General features: G+C 37.5%; 1 protein-coding gene across 5 annotated transcripts; it reads right to left on the bottom strand.

Moving 5' to 3' along the window:
* Positions 1-385: 385 nt before the first annotated feature.
* On the bottom strand, positions 386-19,144 carry LOC120426560 (protein sprint). Of its 5 annotated transcripts, none has more exons than XM_039591326.2 (13): positions 19,006-19,144; positions 17,291-17,882; positions 17,039-17,201; positions 16,764-16,982; positions 12,385-13,404; positions 12,072-12,326; positions 10,888-12,010; positions 10,720-10,821; positions 10,440-10,637; positions 5,288-5,733; positions 3,468-3,839; positions 3,211-3,409; positions 386-2,945 (listed from the first exon to the last, which is right to left on the bottom strand). In XM_039591326.2, the coding sequence occupies exons 2-13, from the start codon at positions 17,689-17,691 to the stop codon at positions 2,803-2,805; spliced, it is 4,641 nt and encodes a 1,546-aa protein (XP_039447260.1). In that variant the 5' UTR covers positions 17,692-17,882; positions 19,006-19,144; the 3' UTR covers positions 386-2,802. The 5 variants fall into 5 exon arrangements, with proteins under 5 accessions (XP_039447260.1, XP_039447264.1, XP_052565288.1 ...); XM_039591330.2 differs by having other exon boundaries at positions 19,018-19,128; XM_052709328.1 differs by having other exon boundaries at positions 18,935-19,069.
* Positions 19,145-19,908: the final 764 nt, after the last annotated feature.

The following is a 19,908-nucleotide window of genomic DNA, read 5'->3' as shown; positions in this document are numbered from 1 at the left end:
AAAATCGTGTGGATCTATTGCGACACTAATGCTGGTGCAACTTTTTGCCGGCATTGTGAACTTTTCAGTTATAAATAAATTCCTCCCCCAGCAATCGGTCCGAATTCGGGGAAGACCGAACAATATAGTTTAAATTACAGTATGCAGAACTATATTGCAACCTAATTGGCTGGGAGGGAAATCTCTTGAAAGGGAACAGCAAATGAATCTCTGTTGCAAAGCTATTCAGTTTGGAACTGATTCCAATCTTAATTTTCAGTTATTTTTTTTTTACTTTGAAAACTTATGATAAGATTTTTTTAAAAATAAAGTTGAGAATTGACGCTTGATATGTCATCAAATAACGCTTGGAAAATGTCATCAAATAATGAAAAACCACTTCAAATTGTTTATGAATAGTTTATTGATTGAGTTTACATAGTTGAATATCATGTAAAAATAGATGCATCCAAAACTTTTTATTTACTTTTTATTTGGCAAGTTTGTTAATAAGAAGAGGGTACGACAACGTTGGGGCGAGTGAATTTGCTCTGAGTTTGTTTGCGGGTAATCCGTTCACTGTAGTAATACTGGTCATGGCGAAAGTATGCATAATATGAAAATATTATTTATTTATTTTTCTCGTTAGGGCAAACGCAAAGCAAATCCAAACCAGCCTTATTGCAATTTGTGTATATGCTGAATATAGTTTTTTTATTGTTAGTATAAGAGTGAGCATTGTAGTTTTGTTTTTTATGTTGTCCTTTAAATGAGCAATTACACAAGTTTAGAAACGTTACAAACTAGTAGTGTTGTTGGAATATCTATTCAAAAATGCACGCGTTACATAAGGTAAAAGACACACTGTCTGAGAATCGAATAATGTATAAATATTGGTTGTTTTGGCAAATGGGCAAATTGTTGGATGAAATTAGATTTCCGAAAGTTTTAATTGTTTTCTTTTGTTCACTCTCGAGTAATAAGTTAAATAAAGTGGTAAAGTGAGCTAACAGACGCTCAACAAAATTATTAAATAGACGATATAGCCAAATAAAACGATCTTCTTTTCTTTTTTTCTGACTAGGATTAAATAAGAATTAAAAAACACATTCAACGTGATTGTTGGAGGGGGAGACAGAAGGGGATTGACTTGGTCCAAACGGATGACGATTTCACGTAACATCTACACATAGCAGTAATCACAAAAACGCTTGATACTGTTTCTTCATTAGATTGTCGGGTGCAAATTTTTACTTAGAGTTACTTTCTTCCTTTTTCTTTCCTCGTTTTTTTTTTTTTTTTGGCAACGCATTTCGCTACATTATTTGTCATTACATGACCGACACACAAAAACGATTGGTTAAACAATAATAATCGAAGGGTAACGGAACGAAAAACGCAAACAGCTACACCCAAAACTTGAAACTTCTAAGTGATACCTAAGTGGAGAATCGAAAGACGGATAGGTTGAAATCTGATCTACTACGCGATCATATGTACAGATGTTATGAGTCGGCTTCAATAAGTACTTCGTTTAATATGGAAGAATTTGGCGAAAGAAAGCACAGCTCAACGTTTTAAAAGCCAATGTCAAAAGCAGCTGATATTTTGTCTTAATCTGTTAGAACTATTTTGCGACGCTTTTCCAATCGACAGAATTGAATGAAAAAAAAAATAAAAAAATATAATAATTGAAATAACATTTTTTCAACATTTTAGTGAAAAAAGTGTTTTAAAATGCATTTTGCACAAGTTTAGTTGTTTTGCAATAATTAGTTTAAAAAAATGTAAGATTTGATGAAACCAAAAATTTTAGCGGAAAAAAACTTTATGCGATCCTATACATCGAAAATTTAAAAAAAGAAAGAAAAAAAATCTAATATACTACATGTTTTTAAAAAATAAAAGCTATGAAAACAAAAAAAGACGTTTTCACAATATATCGCAAATTAAAAAAAATTAAATGATAATAATTTACAATATAATTAAAGACATCAGAAATTTTAAGTTTTTTTTTTAATTAAAAAAAACTATTAAAAAAATAAAATTTTAGTGATTTCAAAAGATTTCAAATCGTAAAACTTAAAAAAATATTTTTTTGATTTTTGAAAAACCAAAAATTGAAAATAATAAAATTTCAAAAAGTCAGTAATTTTAAATTTTTTGAGTTTCACAAAATGATTTTATTGCACCAGGAATTTGAGCTATTTTTTTAGTCGGAAATGAAAAAAAAAACTTTACTTTGTCGATTAAAACAGCTTCAAGGAGTCCAATTGTTACAGTTAAAAATGAAAATCAACAGTTCCTGACAATGACTTTCTAAATGTTTAGATGTGAAATGATTATATACGGTTAGATAAATGACAGGACGTTTTTTTTTACTCTGCTTGTGGGATGTTGCAAAAATATTATAATCGGAATTACTTTGTCCTGGTATAATTAGTGTGGGACTAAGCTAAGCGAAATTTCGATGTTTTAATCACACAACTCGATAGCAGGTATATTTGAAGTGTATTTACGAAACGATTCAGTCCTTCTTAGAATTTCATAGCTATGTCTCTCGTATTTTTGTTGCGGGCTCGATTACACGTGTTGAGCCAATAAAATTGACAAAATTATCGTACTTCATTAGCAAGCATTAACAAAAAGCTATTACAGATGAAAATTATATTATCGGTAAAAATAAATATATGAATATATATATTTCCTTAATTGTCACAGTTATCTGCTATTGTTTTGCGGCATACGAAACCATTCCTTCTTTTTCTGTGCATGAATCGAATAAATAAAACATGTTACTTTTGGAAACTTTTATCCGTAGTGCTATTGGTTATCAGTCAGAGTCGTTGGCATAACAGTAGGCCAGGCGATTTTCGCGTCCACCCGCTTGTAGGCTATCATGCAGTGCTTTCCGCAGGCCGCCATCCGCACGTCCTGGGGGCACTCGTTGTCTTGTAGAAGAGTTTCTAAAATCAAAAATTATGTTATTTCACCAATTCACATCACTATAGACAAACAGACGTAAATCATTGAACATTTCAATCGAAAGCCCATCAATCACTTCTCACTAGGGTCTTCTAGTTGTCACCAAGCAAACAACTGTCGAACGCGTGTAAGCGAGCTGTGGTGAATTCGAAATCGCCGTGGTGAGTTTCCAATTATTCAGGTTGTCTGTTAAATTCCTGATTTCGAAATATATTTACGCCTGTTTTTCTCCCTGCAATCACAAACCTTCTCCATCGATCAGCTTGAACAGTCCGTAATCCTGCGCGTTGGTAATTCTCGCCTTGTGAGCAATGATTCGACAGACCTCCCTCGTGGTGGTGTGCGGCCGAATAGGCAGCGTTCGCGTCTGAATCGATCCGTTGTACTCGTCCGGAATGATGACCCGCAGAACCGACGAACATTCCGGCAGCGTTGACGAGACCCACTGTTGAAAGCAAAATTGATGATATCGAATTCAACTTGAAATAGATGCGTTGACTTACCTCCATCGACCCAGCGATTCCTTCGTGATCGTGCAGGGAAAAGTTCTTCAGCACGTGCACGGCGCTGCACAGCGCGGTCAAGTAATATCCGGCTTCACCACTCAGCAGCGACGGCTGGATCAGTCCCCACATGTACTCGGCTTCGATTTCGGCCCCGATGAAGCCACAATGGGCCACGACCAGTACGAGCACGGGCAGGAAGTCGTCCGCGCTGAGCTGTTGGCCTATGCTGCTGGCGGTGGACTCGAAGATGGCAGACACCGCTGTTAGGAGGAGATCGAGCTTTTCCAGCGGTAGTTCCGTTTCCTGAAGTCGGACGAACAGGGCGGAGATCTGGCGTAACGCGCTCGCACTTGGCGGGATGACGGTGTTCTGTTGTTTTTTTTATTGTAAAGAGGATTTTAGTTTTCTTCATTATGATTTTACCACCATTGCGCGAAACGGAAATCGATCACCAAATCAGAACAAATTTTGCTAATATTTGCCAAAACTTTTGCTAAGACAGCCAATTTTTCGTCAACAGCAAATCAATAGCCCTGTTCCTACCTATACTCGCAGAATTCGCTTTTTTTTTTAAATATGTTTAATCGGAAATCAGACAATTTTTGATACTGGAAATCGGTACAATTTAACTTGAAATTGGTTAAGAGTACCAGAAAAGACAGTCGTTTGATTTCAAATAGATTTTAAAGCAATAGCCCTGATTGCTCCAAAAAGACTCAACCACTAGCGAGCACAAACCGAACAAGGCACAATACTGCTCTGACCGTTTGTCACTTCGACACTAACCGATTACTCTCTCCTCTCTCTTTTACCCTCCCTCTCACTCGAATCGGTCAGTACATCGAATGGCTCAGAGAAACTAGATACGCTATGTCGCTCAAAGCTGACTTAAAATAGTCTGCGATCAATAAATACTATCGAAATTATTTTGCAAATTTTGTTGTCAACTCAACGTCAAAGACACATTTGACAGCAATTGTGTCCATGCCAAATTCAAATTTACGGCAAACTGAGGCCATGCAGGCCAACTGAGCTGCGCGCTGGTATTTTGTTAGATTCTCTCCTCTCTGAACACATCTATTTGTATCGCTGTGTGATTGGCCAAGTCGCTTGCAGTGCTGGCGTGCTTCAGTCGGCAAAGATTCGTTCGGCGATGGGTGAGTTATTTTTGATGTTTTAACCGAAAATCAGGACTCTTGTTTTACAGTGCAAATTTAGAAATATTTTTGACGTCAATGCTTTCGAAAAATCATGTCAAATGTTATCTTGAAGTTCAATTTTTTTACAAAGGTGTAGAATTTGGCCCTTTTCAAATGTGACTCTTGAGTTTCAATTCAGTTTTAAGATCAGAAATTTTTGTTTCATTTTCTAACATTGAAAATCAGATCGTTAGTTGCTGAGGTATCAGCATTTGGAAATTGAGTGCTATTTTGAGTGATTTCTAATTCCTTTTTTAATTCTAGAGCTTTTTTTTATTAGGTCCTATAAACATATGAAAGACAATAGTTTATAAGACCTTTAATAAAACTCAAGATTTTTATCTTTACCACAGGTAAATCTTCAAAGTTTCTTACACTAATTTATAAGAAAGTCTCTAATTCTTTGAAAAAAAAATGTTTTTAGATTTGAAAAATTTGTCATGAAAAATATTTCGATACCTTTTTTTTAAACTTTCCCAAAAATAATCAAATTTTTTTAATGTGTCCGTAGCAGTTATAAAAGGAGAATTCAGTAAAATTTAAGGCTAAAAAAAGTTTTCGCAAATTTCCGCTGTCTTTACCCAAATTTGGTGATCACTTTTCCGTATATCAACCTACCTTAATCCCGAACACCGCAGGTCCCCGCCCGGAGGCCTGCTTCACCTTCTCCACCAGAACCTGGATGTCCCCGGACTGGGTATAATAATCCACAAACAGCCCGTACAGATGTTCGCGCAGCGGCAAAATCACCAGCCGATGCATCACCTCCTCCAGTATCGAGTCCAAATTCAGGAACTCGTCCGACTTGAGCTGCGATCGCGCCTTCTGGACCTCGTTGGCGAACTCACCCTCGCCGTGCTTCACCAGATAGTTTTTCATCCCGCTCATAAACTGCCGCATGTTGCGCATGACGACCTGCGGTGCCGCCTTGGACTCTTTGGTGCATGATATGAAGTTTGATATATTCCGCGAGAAGGTCGACTCCGTGTCGTCGGCCAACGACAGCGCGTAAGTACCGATCGTTTCGCCCGGTCCGCTGAAAACAGTCTTATTGCGGGGGTGGCCTGAAAATAGAAACACATTGGGTGGGATTAGTGGCAGAGTGATGGGACCGAGAGTAACGCAAATAGCCCGGCTCGAGGCTTACGGTATCGTGGCGATGATTTATGGGTTTAATCTTTTATCTCAAAGGGTAGTATCAGCGTCAGGATGAGTGGTCGCGGTGTGGCCAGCACGGTTCCGGGACACGTTTTGGACATACCTTCGGGTTTGCACATCAAGCAAATTAGGATTTTGCGGATCCACTGTTTCCAGGTTGTGCGAAACTTGGTACTCTCGAACGCCTCTTCACCACAGTCGAGCTTCCGGAGGAACTTTTGGGTGCGTTTCTTGGTGTAGGTGCCCTCGCCACGTTGCTCTTGAATGTGGCCAATGTCGATTATGATGTTGCCGGAATCACTCAAGCCAAAGTGCATCTGGACGTCGAGCGAATCGCAGCTGTCCAGCGATGTGTTGCCGCCCACTTCGGAGTACGATGATTCGCACACATCCGAGTCGGTTTTCTGAGCTTGGTACAGAGGACCCATCAGGGATCGGTTCAGGGCATCGGCAACGTCCAACTTTAGCCGCCTGACCTTTCTTCTGAGTTTTGCAGATTTGTTAGACTCACTTGCTAGTGTTGGAGGTTTGTGCTGCTCGGCTGCTCGAACCTCCTGCAGAGTCAGTCCATACTCGATTCTACTGCCCAGGTAGAACAGACGGTCTAACTTGGACGCGGGTCGGTAGTCGGCAATATCTTCAAACTGGACAATCTCGTACTCATCGAGTATCAGATGGTCGTCGAGGCTGAGCGTGGACACACTTTTGACCGTCTTCACCCCATATTCGAGACTGATGCCAAGCAGCGAGCAACAGTTGTTATCTATTCCCGGCTGACGATGGCGATGATGATGACTGCAGTGAGCGTCCAGCAGCAGCGCATCGCCACTTTTATCAGCATGTTTGCCGTTTCGATTATCGTTAGTTGCGACGGCGGCAGCAACATCACTACTAGACGGCCAACGCTGACGAGACGCGTTGTTTATAATGGAATCTACTCGAGCGAATCCGTTCGCCCCGTCCGTACCGCCCTTATTCCGGTTCGCGAACCTTTCGAGCCACCACTTTTTGAACGACCTCATGGCTGATCGAGAAACGATTCTTTCCAGATTGCAGGAATCGTCGAAATTTAAAGTTTCTCATCAGAACGATCACCCCGACGATCCACGCACAGAGAATAAGGCCTCACTTCAAGATCTACGGCGCATACTTAAGTCACACACCCGTCTTCACACTCTAATCTCAACCAACAGACTGAAGCTCAAGTACCATGCGGATGTCCTCAAGTTAGCATAAATCACAGGTTTGCTCCGCCCACCTCTCGGTCCCAGCGTCCAAATATCTTCCCGAAACAAAGAAACGAACAGAACGAAAGTTTTTCTCGTCGGTAGTCAATCTCTCTCCTCTCACTCACTCACTCATCGACTTGAGTTTAGTATTGAGTCCTGGCAAATAAAAGCTTTTGCTTGAACACTGATTGATGGTGACGCTCAAACTACTCAACTAGCTACTGCTGGGGAGGAAAAGTGGATTATGTGTCGGCGGCGGCACACTTATCTGGGTCCATCTGAACAATGAGTAATGGCGTCGTAGCGAATAGACAAATTCCGGCACAGCAGACGACCACACCGGACGGAAGCAGTTCATTGATGAATGCGTGTGGCGACGTCCTTGGTTTCCTTTTTCTCTCTGTTTGTGTGCCTCCGGGTAGTTTGAACAGCGTGTTTATCATTGGGATGATGGTGCACATTATCGAAGTGTGAGACGCAATAAAATTTGAGATTGTTTCAAACATGCAGGGTGAATGGAAACGCAAAGCTGTATGACTTTATGGCTCAGCGAACTAAAGAATAACTTGTTGTGACTAATGTTCCTCATCATATTAATTAATCACATCTTGATGAATAAATTTTAAAACAAGTTTACAAAGAAAACAATATGCAAACGCATGATGACTCTAGTAACTTATAACACCGTCCAACAAAATTTCTGCGCAGGTTCAACTCGAGGGGAAGAATGAAGTTTAGGGTGCCTAGAACCACGTGTACTTTGAATTTTTCAAAAATATTTAAACAGGGTCGAATGGTTTTTCTCCAATATTTCATTTCAGATTCACATTTTAATCTTTGTTCAAATTGGGCATCCAATTTTACATAAAAGTCCCTTTGACATCAAATTTCCAACGTATTTTTTCGCATGTTCAATAATAAAAGGGGACGTGCCGCGTATCCGTCACGAGCTATCAAAAAATGCATCTGATTCGTGATCATGGACCAAAATTACCCCTTTGAACAAAGTTTCATCAAAATTTTGTATTTTGTACTGAAAAACACGTACAACTGAAATTTTGAAACTTCTAAAATTTTTACTAGTCCAAATTCTAAAATTCTAAAATTCTAAAATTCTAAAATTCTAAAATTCTAAAATTCTAAAATTCTAAAATTCTAAAATTCTAAAATTCTAAAATTCTAAAATTCTAAAATTCTAAAATTCTAAAATTCTAAAATTCTAAAATTCTCAAATTCTAAAATTCTAAAATTCCAAAATTCTAAAATTCTAAAATTCTAAAATTCTAAAATTCTAAAATTCTAAAATTCTAAAATTCTAAAATTCTAAAATTCTAAAATTCTAAAATTCTAAAATTCTGAAATTCTAAAATTCTAAAATTCTAAAATTCTAAAATTCTAAAATTCTAAAATTCTAAAATTCTAAAATTCTAAAATTCTAAAATTCTAAAATACTAAAATTCTTAAATTCTTAAATTCTAAAATTCTAAAATTCTAAAATTCTAAAATTCTAAAATTCTAAAATTCTAAAATTCTAAAATTCTAAAATTCTAAAATTCTAAAATTCTAAAATTCTAAAATTCTAAAATTCTAAAATTCTAAAATTCTAAAATTCTAAAATTCTAAAATTCTAAAATTCTAAAATTCTAAAATTCTAAAATTCTAAAATTCTAAAATTCTAAAATTCTAAAATTCTAAAATTCTAAAATTCTAAAATTCTAAAATTCTAAAATTCTAAAATTCTAAAATTCTAAAATTCTAAAATTCTAAAATTCTAAAATTCTAAAATTCTAAAATTCTAAAATTCTAAAATTCTAAAATTCTAAAATTCTAAAATTCTAAAATTCTAAAATTCTAAAATTCTAAAATTCTAAAATTCTAAAATTCTAAAATTCTAAAATTCTAAAATTCTAAAATTCTAAAATTCTAAAATTCTAAAATTCTAAAATTCTAAAATTCTAAAATTCTAAAATTCTAAAATTCTTAAATTCTAAAATTCTAAAATTCTAAAATTCTAAAATTCTAAAATTCTAAAATTCTAAAATTCAAAAATTCTAAAATTCTAAAATTCTAAAATTCTAAAATTCTAAAATTCTAAAATTCTAAAATTCTAAAATTCTAAAATTCTAAAATTCTAAAATTCTAAAATTCTAAAATTCTAAAATTCTAAAATTCTAAAATTCTAAAATTCTAAAATTCTAAAATTCTAAAATTCTAAAATTCTAAAATTCTAAAATTCTAAAATTCTAAAATTCTAAAAATTCTAAAATTCTAAAATTCTAAAATTCTAAAATTCTAAAATTCTAAAATTCTAAAATTCTAAAATTCTAAAATTCTAAAATTCTAAAATTCTAAAATTCTAAAATTCTAAAATTCTAAAATTCTAAAATTCAAAAATTCAAAAATTCAAAAATTCTAAAATTCTAAAATTCTAAAATTCTAAAATTCTAAAATTCTAAAATTCTAAAATTCTAAAATTCTAAAATTCTAAAATTCTAAAATTCTAAAATTCTAAAATTCTAAAATTCTAAAATTCTAAAATTCTAAAATTCTAAAATTCTAAAATTCTAAAATTCTAAAATTCTAAAATTCTAAAATTCTAAAATTCTAAAATTCTAAAATTCTAAAATTCTAAAATTCTAAAATTCTAAAATTCTAAAATTCTAAAATTCTAAAATTCTAAAATTCTAAAATTCTAAAATTCTAAAATTCTAAAATTCTAAAATTCTAAAATTCTAAAATTCTAAAATTCTAAAATTCTAAAATTCTAAAATTCTAAAATTCTAAAATTCTAAAATTCTAAATTCTAAAATTCTAAAATTCTAAAATTCTAAAATTCTAAAATTCTAAAATTCTAAAATTCTAAAATTCTAAAATTCTAAAATTCTAAAATTCTAAAATTCTAAAATTCTAAAATTCTAAAATTCTAAAATTCTAAAATTCTAAAATTCTAAAATTCTAAAATTCTAAAATTCTAAAATTCTAAAATTCTAAAATTCTAAAATTCTAAAATTCTAAAATTCTAAAATTCTAAAATTCTAAAATTCTAAAATTCTAAAATTCTAAAATTCTAAAATTCTAAAATTCTAAAATTCTAAAATTCTAAAATTCTAAAATTCTAAAATTCTAAAATTCTAAAATTCTAAAATTCTAAAATACTAAAATTCTAAAATTTTTAAATTCTACAATTTTAATATTTTTAAATAAAACCAAAATGTTGAAATTTTTAAAATACACAAATTTTAAATTTTCAAGATTTAGAAAATCGAAAATAAGATAATTCTTTAACTAGCATCGACCAAAAGCAGCTAATTTTAAATTGACTAAATTGATCATCAACTAACTCAAACTCAAGAACAAAAATGTTGAAAAAAAAAAATACTCACATAATATCTCCCGATCCCGGCAGCTTCTCGACCGCAAAATGGTCGCCACCTTCTGCGATGGGCTCGACTTCTTCACGCGCACCTCCCGCCGCAACGAAAGACTGTTGTACGAGGACAACTCGTTCCGAGATCCGTACCGGTCGCACGATTTACCTGCCTGCTGCCCGTCGCCAATCGGAATCGTGTCGGCGGCGTTGCCTAATTAGGTAAAATAAAACAATTTCGATTTTAGGAGGTCGTTTTTTAACCCTTCACCTTTTTCGGGTAGAGATACACTTACTATCCTGAGGTAGAAAGCTATCCCATTGAGAACTGTCCCAGGGTTCGGAAAAGACGGTTCCATCGTCGGACTGGGCACTGTTGATCAGGGACGATGCGTATCCTGAAATAACAACCAAAATAGAAATTATTACTCCTTAGGATTTGAAGGATTAAGGCGTCCTCGTACCTGCACCATGTTTCTCCACATTATCGTAGGCAGATTTTCGCTGCGGGCGGGTCAAGGTACCCGATCCGTTTTCTACGGTGTTTTTGGACTCGTCAGGGTATACGCTGGTGCCTCCATTTGCCGCTGGCAGCTCTGGCAAATCGAGATGCGGCAATCGTTTGGCAATTATTTGATGTACTGTTACGGTTCGGTTATCAGCTAGCAGCTCTTGGCCCTGGGTCAATATTTTGACATTCCTCTGAATCGCCGCATCCGACTTTGTTTGATCGGTCATCCAGCGCAAGTCATTGTCGTAGTCGTTGGCTTCGGTTTGCTCGAGCGACAGCCGGTCAAAGTGCAACTTGTCTACGAACTTAGGCTGCGGGGCGTGTCTCGGATTCTTCAGCTCGTCCAGCGATGCCGCCAGTTGATTCTTGTACCTTGCGTCCTGCTCGATCGTGGCCCACGGGAGAGGGGACTGTGAATCAACGCCCGAAAGAAGCTGCTTGGGTGGTTCCGAGTGGCGCTGATTGTTTGGAAGCATCGTTGACCTGTTGAACGGACTTCTCCGAATGATACTGTTCAGGACGTCCGCTGGATCGGCGTAGAACGGACTGTCCTGTTTGCTGGCAGGAAGGATACCAACATTCACCGGTGACATGTCGTTCCGGTTATCATTCCCGTTCAAGTCACATCGATTCGTTACGTTTGGGAAACACAATCCCATCCTGTAACGAGGTTCCAGCATGGGATTGTGCAAAGGCTTTTCCTGAGTTGGAGTTGGAGTCGGCGAAAAGGTTTTCAGCACCGTGTTTCTGTGCTGCTCGGTCGGAGTGCTGCGGTCACTGCTGGCATCTCTGTAGTGGTGTCTCAGATGGACACTTTCCGTGCTGAACGACGAGAGGATCGGTGTTTTGGGAAAGTCACTAAACGCTCCCGGAGGATCTGCCACCGGGGTGTGGGCCACTGGCGACAACAGATTTACAGATTTGTCTACTGCTGGCTTAAAGGTGGATACCTTGTCCACCTTAACCAACGTTGTGTTGCCGTTGTTGTCCTGAGTCCAGATATCTTCATAGTCACTAATTTTATCACCAAGATTGCTTCGACAGTACACTGAGGGAGATTCCAAAATATCCGATTCCTGCAACAAGATTGTGAGTATTACGAGATTAAATTTGCCATAAATTCAATGAATAACAAACCTGATAGTGTTTCGACTCCTTTCGTTTGCTTCTTCTGCTAGTACGGTTAGTGTGAGCGAAACTGGAGCTGGATTCTGCAGTTTTAGGAACCTTGCGGAACGACAGTCCGTTTCCGTTATTGCTGCTGCAAAGCGGCGACTGGATCGCCATCATATTCGACAAAGACTCCGACTCGATAATTTCATGGGACTTTACGAGAGAACCTCCCACGTGGCACTCTCCATCCGGTGGAAGACGAGCCGCCGTAGACTGGAACTAAATTGCAACAAGTTCTTATTATTGATTTCAAATTACGTTCTTTTATCACACTTACCGTTGTAAAATTCTTGCTATTCTCGGCCGGCGAGACCAGCTCGATGATTTGTGCATTTGTGTGATTGTCGACACTGAAGGTCACCGTTGTGGTCACCGTAATATTGTTGGAAAACAGCTGATTTGGCTCGTTCGGGGTGCTAGCCGCACTCGGTGGCTTCAGCCGTCTCGCCGGAGGTGCCGGTGGACTCCGGATGGGCTTAATGTTCAGCGTATTTGGCGGCGTTGGTCGTGGAGTTTTCAACTGCCGCTCCAACGTGCTAGTATGGATGACTTCGTTCAGCTGGCTTATCTTCAGTTCATGGTCACTGCTGCTGGAGCTGAACAGGTTTGCGTTAAGTAGATCGATCTGCTTCTCAACGTCGTACGACGCCACACCGGGTGACGGTAGCGGGCGTTTCGACTTGAAAGTACTCGTTTTCCCAATGATGCCCGTTTGATTCGGGTCAGTGGGGGAAATTACCACAGCACTGTCAATCGATTCCGGACTCAGCAGCTGCTGGCCAGGTCCAACGGTGAAGCTGCTCAGCGTTGATATGGTGTCCGTGGGAGTTTCCCCCGGACCGATGAAGCTGGTGTTGGCCTCCTGGCCTCCAAAATGATTAAAATTCGCATGCACTTGCTTGTTGAACGTCAACCCAATGCCACTGGACTGGGTGGCATCCGAGGGCGTGTTCAGATGACTAGAGTTGGCAGATAGTACGGTTTTCGGCTTTGGCGATGCCATCGGGTATCGCCAAAACTCCTGACCCAACAGGGCCAGCGAGGAGAGCTGCTGTCGATTTTTGGCCTCTCTCAGCGCCTTCGGAAGACACAGTTGAACGGGAAGTTCATCACAACACTGCGAGTAGTGGGCAATCAACGATGGAATGGATTCAAACTTGAAGCGCGAACTCTCCAAACTGAGCTGTCCGTCGTTGGACTGGATTAAGTAGTGCTCGATGTACGGGCCGGTGTCCACCGGGAGACGCACCGATACGGCCATCGTTTTGGACTGGCTGGAGCCACGAACGATGAAGTTCTGAGGGAAAGTGGTTTGAATTTAATATTAAATATAATAATATAACATCTAGAAAGTCAATTCTGCTGATTCTTCGTCATGCTCTGAAGCTGTTCCAACCGACAGAATTAAACATTATTTATCTCCAGCCTCCGGTTTAAATCAAAAAGCTCAATTTTTAACTGTAAACGTTATGACTACATTCTGAGAGACCAAGCGCCTCCATTGAATCTTCCTTTCTTAGAATGAATCCAAGGAGGCGCATGGTTTCTTAGAATGAATCCACAGTATTTATACTCGAAATGAGTTATTACATAACAATTAATATAAAAATTAAATTCTACCGATTGAAAAAGCTTAAAGGAGCTCAACTCATACGGAGCATGAAGAAAAATCAGCAGTGTTGACAATGACTTTAAAAAATATCTGCTATGAGTCATGGGGTTTTTTTAACGAAGGCATGGTCTTGAATTCTGTTTGCATTAAAATTTTAGGGTAATCTTCAAAACTTTGCAAACGGAGAGATTGCTGAATGCATACATAGAGCTCAGAAAAGGTCCAATAAACTATGAAATTCCCTGTCTTTATAGGACGTTATTATCAAATAAAAATCTAAATGCAATTCCAATAAACACCCTTTAAAATTACTGTTAAGTCAAATGTCCATGTGTTTAGTCAATTCACCAATCAATTCAAAAAAGTATTGAAAAGTATTACTTTATGATACAAGCGCTGAAAAGTTCAACTTATCAGCACCAATTTAAATGCTGAAAAGTATAACTTTGCACTTTTTGATTGTTATGTTTGGTAGAGAAAAGAAAACTTTTCGTCGTTTGTGAATGACTGAAAAAGTAAGTAGTTTTACAAAGGAATTGCAAAAAAAATATCATATCACATTTGTTTTAGAATCATCATGTTCCAACGAATGCCTTATTATAATTTATGTTATCGACACAAAGTTATCGAAAAATTTGAGTAATTTAAAAATAACACTAGAAGTTATTTCGTTCAAATTTTTTTATCTGTTATTTTTTTTTGTGGGTTTGTTGTTATTCAGATAATAACAATATTTGTTATTTTCAGTACAATTTTCCGTTATTGAGTTGTTATTGAATAAGTTATTTTAGCAACTGACCACCTCAACAACATGTTAATATAGAGCAATTCTCTACGAAATCGGTCTTTTTTCTTCAATTTTAATTTTTGTATTTTTTAATCCGACTGAAACTTTTTTGGTGCCTTCGGTATGCCCAAAGAAGCCAATTTGCATCATTAGTTTGTCCATATAATTTTCCATACAAATTTGGCAGCTGTCCATACAAAAATGATGTATGAAAATTAAAAAATCTGTATCTTTTGAAGGAATTTTTTGATCGATTTGGTGTCTTCGGCAAAGTTGTAGGCATGGATATGGACTACACTGGAAAAAAGTGATACACGGTAAAAAAAATTTGGTGATTTTTTTATTTAACTTTTTATCACTAAAACTTGATTTACAAAAAAACACTATTTTTATTTTTTTTATATATATGTTTTAGAGGACATAAAATGCCTACTTTTCAGAAATTTCCAGGTTGTGCAAAAATTTTAAAATTTAAAAGTTAAAAAATTTTTGCGACCAAAATTTCGATTTTTTGAAAAAATCAGTATTGATTAAAAAATACATAACTCGGTCAATGATTTTTTGCACAACCTGGAAATTTCTCAAAAGTTGGCATTTTATGTCCTCTAAAACATATCAAAAAAAAAATAAATAAAATAGTGTTTTTTGTAAATCAAGTTTTAGTGATAAAAAGTTAAATAAAAAAATCACCAAATTTTTTTTACCATGTATTATTTTTTTCCAGTGTAGTCCGTATCCATACCTACAACTTTGCCGAAGACACCAAATCGATCAAAAATCAGATGCTTGAATTTTCATGCATCATTTTTGTATGGACAGCTGCCAAATTTGTATGGAAAATTATATGGACAAACTAATGATGCAAAATGGCTTTTTTGGGCATACCGAAGGCACCAAAAAAGTTTCAGTCGGATTAAAAAATACAAAAAAATCGAATGACCGAAATCCTAGAGAACTGCTCTATATTATTTTTACCAGTTGAATATGTCTAATAGTATTTTATATTTTAACTGAACGCAGAAAAAATATTTGATTAAAATTAAGCCGACGCAAATATTATTTTTTAAAGTTTGTGCTCCTAGACAAAGTGAAGGGTTAGGATGGGTTGTTAAAAAAAAAAATAAATTGAAATTAAAATCCATGGTAAAATGCATTGTACACCTGTACAGTTGTTTTACAATCATTTGTTTAAAAAAAATCTATGTTTTTTTGATCTTTTTTTTTTAAATTTTAGTCTATCTATTTTTCGAAATCTTAAGATACTCTTTTAAATTTATTAGATCTATTTTCATTGCTAAAAAATTAACCAAGTGTAAAATTTTCTGCTCATTCGAATATTTTTTTCTATGAAGCCTAACATTGCAATAATATTTAAACCACTTTTGAACTGGTAACTCTCTTCTGAAACATATAAAAAAATAATTTAACTTTGTGAACAAATTAAAAAAAAAATCTAGACAGACATTTTTTAAATTCTAAAAGCTCGTTATGTATGACCAGCATGTTTGTAGGGAGACTTGTATTGAAATTTGTTATTTTCTTCAGCATTTTCTTCCTTTCGTAGCGAATTACGCACCTCATGGCATAAATTTAAATTTTAAAGGCGCCAATATATAGTTTTCAACCAGTATTTCTTAAAAATTCCTAAATAATTATTTGACATAATACTCTTAAACTTCCTGAATTGTTAACCAACTTCAGCCATTTACGTAAGGATCAGATTGTTAAGCTTTTGTTATTCCATGCTACGATTTAATCGAATTTGTTGCAACACAGACGCCAATAATCCAAAATTTAATAAATAAAAAACTCTGGATAAAAATTTAAAAAGCAAATAAGTAATAAAAAAAAATAATCTAAATAAATTCAAAATAACAGATATAAAACTTTTCATAGAACAACACTTAAATAAAATTGCCCTGCCAGAATAATTAAAAGAAAACGGCAGTTTGGACATTGTTCTTATGAGAAAAAAATGATAACTAAAAATCAAATTTATAGAGTTTATGAATCATTTCAAACTAAATACAACAATTTGCACATGACCACCATCAATCCGGTCAAGCGCTCCACATAATCGTGGGAAGATAGCAAGGCTATAATCAGTCTTATTTCCATAAATTGCTCAACCGCGTTTTACGCCACAAAAAGGAAGCTGCCTCTGTTGCTCACGCATGACTCATTCAAACACAACGAAGACTGCACGCTGCAGTCTCCATCAATTTCAATTTAAAGAAACAAGCCCGCGGTTGCTTACCCCTTCCTCCTTTCCCTGCAGCAGATGCACCGCGCCGGAGCGCTGTATCCCGGGCAGGAACCAAACCGGATGCGTCCGCAGCAGCCGCTCGACGAGGCCGAGCACGCAGGCGGGACTGCGCGACGAGTTGCCGTCCGACACCTGCGAGTCCTCGCTGGAGGTTTCTTCGCCTTCGGCGAGGATTCCCCCTTCGGAGCTGGACACCAGCGAGGTCTGGGACTGTGTAAATTTTGCGTTATTGCAAAGTTTATGATCGGGAAGGTTGTTTTTCTTACATGATAGATATCCTCTTGCGAGAGTTCGCGTTTGCTGGGCAGCAGTGGAGCCAGGTCGTCGTCCATTGTCTCGGCATTAGCTTCTTGCTGACCTCCGACTCCGCAGCCGGTTGTGCTGAACGAGGATAACCTCTGCTTTGCTAGCATAAACGACGTATCCGACCTGTGAGAGAGAGACGAGAAGCATGGTGTCGGGTTATGATGGGGCACAAAGAAACAAGTCCATGTTTGGGGTGGTGGCGCTTTGCATACCTTCGACGATTCTTCGCGGGGCAGTCTGCTGCGTTGTTGTCTTTTCTGATAAATTTGGACACTTCTGCATAGCGCTTGAAAAAGTGACCTTCGCTCGGACTCAGGAATGCCGCCTCGGCTTGCGACTGATTCAGCTCGAATTCATCGTCAGCTTTACCACTACCACTACCAACGGCGTCTTCCTCCGTATAATTGAAGCATTTCTTAATTGGCAGCGAGGCAGGTCGAATATTTTTATCACTCGCGACTGTGCTGCTGCTAGTATTTCTAACACTGTCGTCAAAGTTGTTGCGTTGGAAAGAGTCGCCACCGCCGCCGCTCAGCAGCAGATCGATATCGTTGCCATTTCTTGCTTCCGTGGGATTAGAACCTTCATTCAACACGTTTACACTTTGCTGCATCGCTAAGCCGCGCCTGTGGTTGTGGTTGTTAATCTCGTTTCTTCTTTGCGAACGTTTAATCCCACTCCACGATCGACTTTTTTCCTTTATTTTTGCCGTGCACTTCTTCCACTTCTCCACTGACTGGGATATCTACCTTCTACAAACACATGCTGCTGCAGCAGCAACATAGACGGTCTTGCTGCGATTCACTAGAAAACAGATAACTCGATTGAACGCTAGTGCATCGCGATGCGATGATGACTCGATTCGCTCTGATTCCCCAGCCAAATCAACCGTCTGTGCGATCTACTAAGAAGACGCAGTGTAGTAGGCGTCGCACAAACATACTTTCTTTTTCACTCATCACATCACAGGCGGTGTCGCATGGTTGCGCACCACATTTTTTTCTTGTTCCTTTTTTCTCATTTCATTCTTGTAAGAATTTAATTCAAGCGAGAATATACCAAAAGACTAAAATACATCCGAGTGTACGCAAAAAAAAGAAATCTAATCCATTTCGAGGCCCGAAAACCCACGGCACGTACCGCCATAGATCGATATTAACAAATGTAAAAAGTCGTCATTTCATTAAATATTAAAGCACTCTCTAGACGAATGACGGTTCAACTTGGGCTCATCCCACCATATGCCGACGAAATCACCAAGGAAACAATTGCAACATTTCATGCTATAGAGCGCCGGTGTGTGTGTTGGGCGGTGTTACGGGAGAGACACAGTAGGCGCGCGCTAGTGTGGGTGGAACGCGTAGCATAATAACATGTTTTGTTTGTTGATTTAGGGCTGCCGTTTTACACTAATACACTTCCAACTGAGCAATCAAGTATCACTGCAACTCGATTGCAACTTCACCCATTCAATCGCCCAAGATCAATCGCGGATATTCACTTAAAGTGGCACTTTTCAGCACTGGATGCGTGCCTGCCAGTGGCCGCCAAAGTGCCTTGAATCGCAATCAGAGAAACACTTGGATGGGCACACGCAAACGACGACGACGACCCAAAGGGAAGTTCAACTCACACAAACACACCAAAAACCCTCCATTCAGCTACTCTGATTCACAGAGCAGCAAGATACACCATTCTTAATTGTCACTAGACACAACTTCAATCCCACCACAAAAAAAAAAAAAAGAAGAAAGAACCACCATTTCGCACAACCATTTCTCCACCAAACCCATCACTAAAAATAGAACCCCTCAAAACATTTCGCACAAAAACCTGAAGCCCACCAATCCGCACACCTTGCCCGTCGCAATCGATAGTTTAGTGAAAGTTTAGTTTCGCCAGCCCATTAGAGCCAGTGTGTAGGCACCTCCAACTAGACCTGGTCGTCGGTCCCCGTCGTCTGCTCGTGTCGAAATCCAATTGCAACTAAATGTGGTCCATCCACACAGACTTATGCCTAAAGCAGCAAAGCTAGCAGCTCGCGTACGGCGCACGTTCAAATTGGAATGTCGGCGCTACACACCGACGACGACGACGACGACGCCACACAACCATCAAAACATTTCAGCTGGGGGGAAATGGGAATTGTTGAACAAAGGTGCACAAATGATTTCGAGATTTACATAAAGAAAAATACACCTTAATGTACGTATTTACGTGATATCTATGCAAAGTTGCCGTTTCCATGGTAACCAAAAATACTTTCAAAGTTGATTGTAGATCAACACAGTAAATAATATCGCCATGATAAATTACAGACACCTAGAATCACTTATCACTAAAATTAATGAAACACCATTAACAGTCTGGACCCGGAGCCTAATTTTTCTGTTACATTCTTATTGGAATTCCATATAAACTGTAACGGGAACTGCAGGCACCGGGTCCTGACTATTAAAAATCCTATAAGAAATACCATACCTGCCAGTCTACATCGTGAGTCAATTTACCCTGTGCCATGTTGCATGGTATCTATGTGTGCTGATTGTAACGCACATAGAACATACCAAACGATACATTGCTGTTGGCCCACTGTCACGTGTGGCAATGTGTTGGTGTGTCGTAATGATAGGGATGTTTAAAAAAAGCTAGTAAAACATTAAAATACCACTCAAATAGTTAATGTCAATATAATTGATGGACAAAAAATCCTCAGACTACTATGAAACAAGCTACCATGCTTCTCCACCTCAATGCACATCGATTAAAAAAAGTTCAACGGCAAAAAAAGTTCCAATTTGGCTTGGAGGGCGTGGTATTGCAAATAAAT

This window comes from Culex pipiens, chromosome 3 (genome assembly GCF_016801865.2).
Source record: "Culex pipiens pallens isolate TS chromosome 3, TS_CPP_V2, whole genome shotgun sequence".
In the NCBI taxonomy this organism is placed as follows: domain Eukaryota; kingdom Metazoa; phylum Arthropoda; class Insecta; order Diptera; family Culicidae; genus Culex; species Culex pipiens.
The sequence above is the reverse complement of the archived record's forward strand: the minus strand, read 5'-3'. Positions and strand labels throughout refer to the sequence as shown.

What these genes read in the sequence shown, in the direction of transcription:
- LOC120426560 (XM_039591326.2), bottom strand. Translation starts at nt 17,691, where the DNA reads ATGCAGCAAAGTGTAAACGTGTTGAATGAAGGTTCTAATCCCACGGAA. An exon ending in CCGGGATCGGGAGATATTAT is followed by an intron (nt 5,734 to 10,439) that starts GTGAGTATTTTT and finishes TTCTATTTTCAG; the next exon opens with GCCACCCCCGCAATAAGACT. An exon ending in CTGCGGTGTTCGGGATTAAG is followed by an intron (nt 3,840 to 5,287) that starts GTAGGTTGATAT and finishes AAAAAACAACAG; the next exon opens with AACACCGTCATCCCGCCAAG.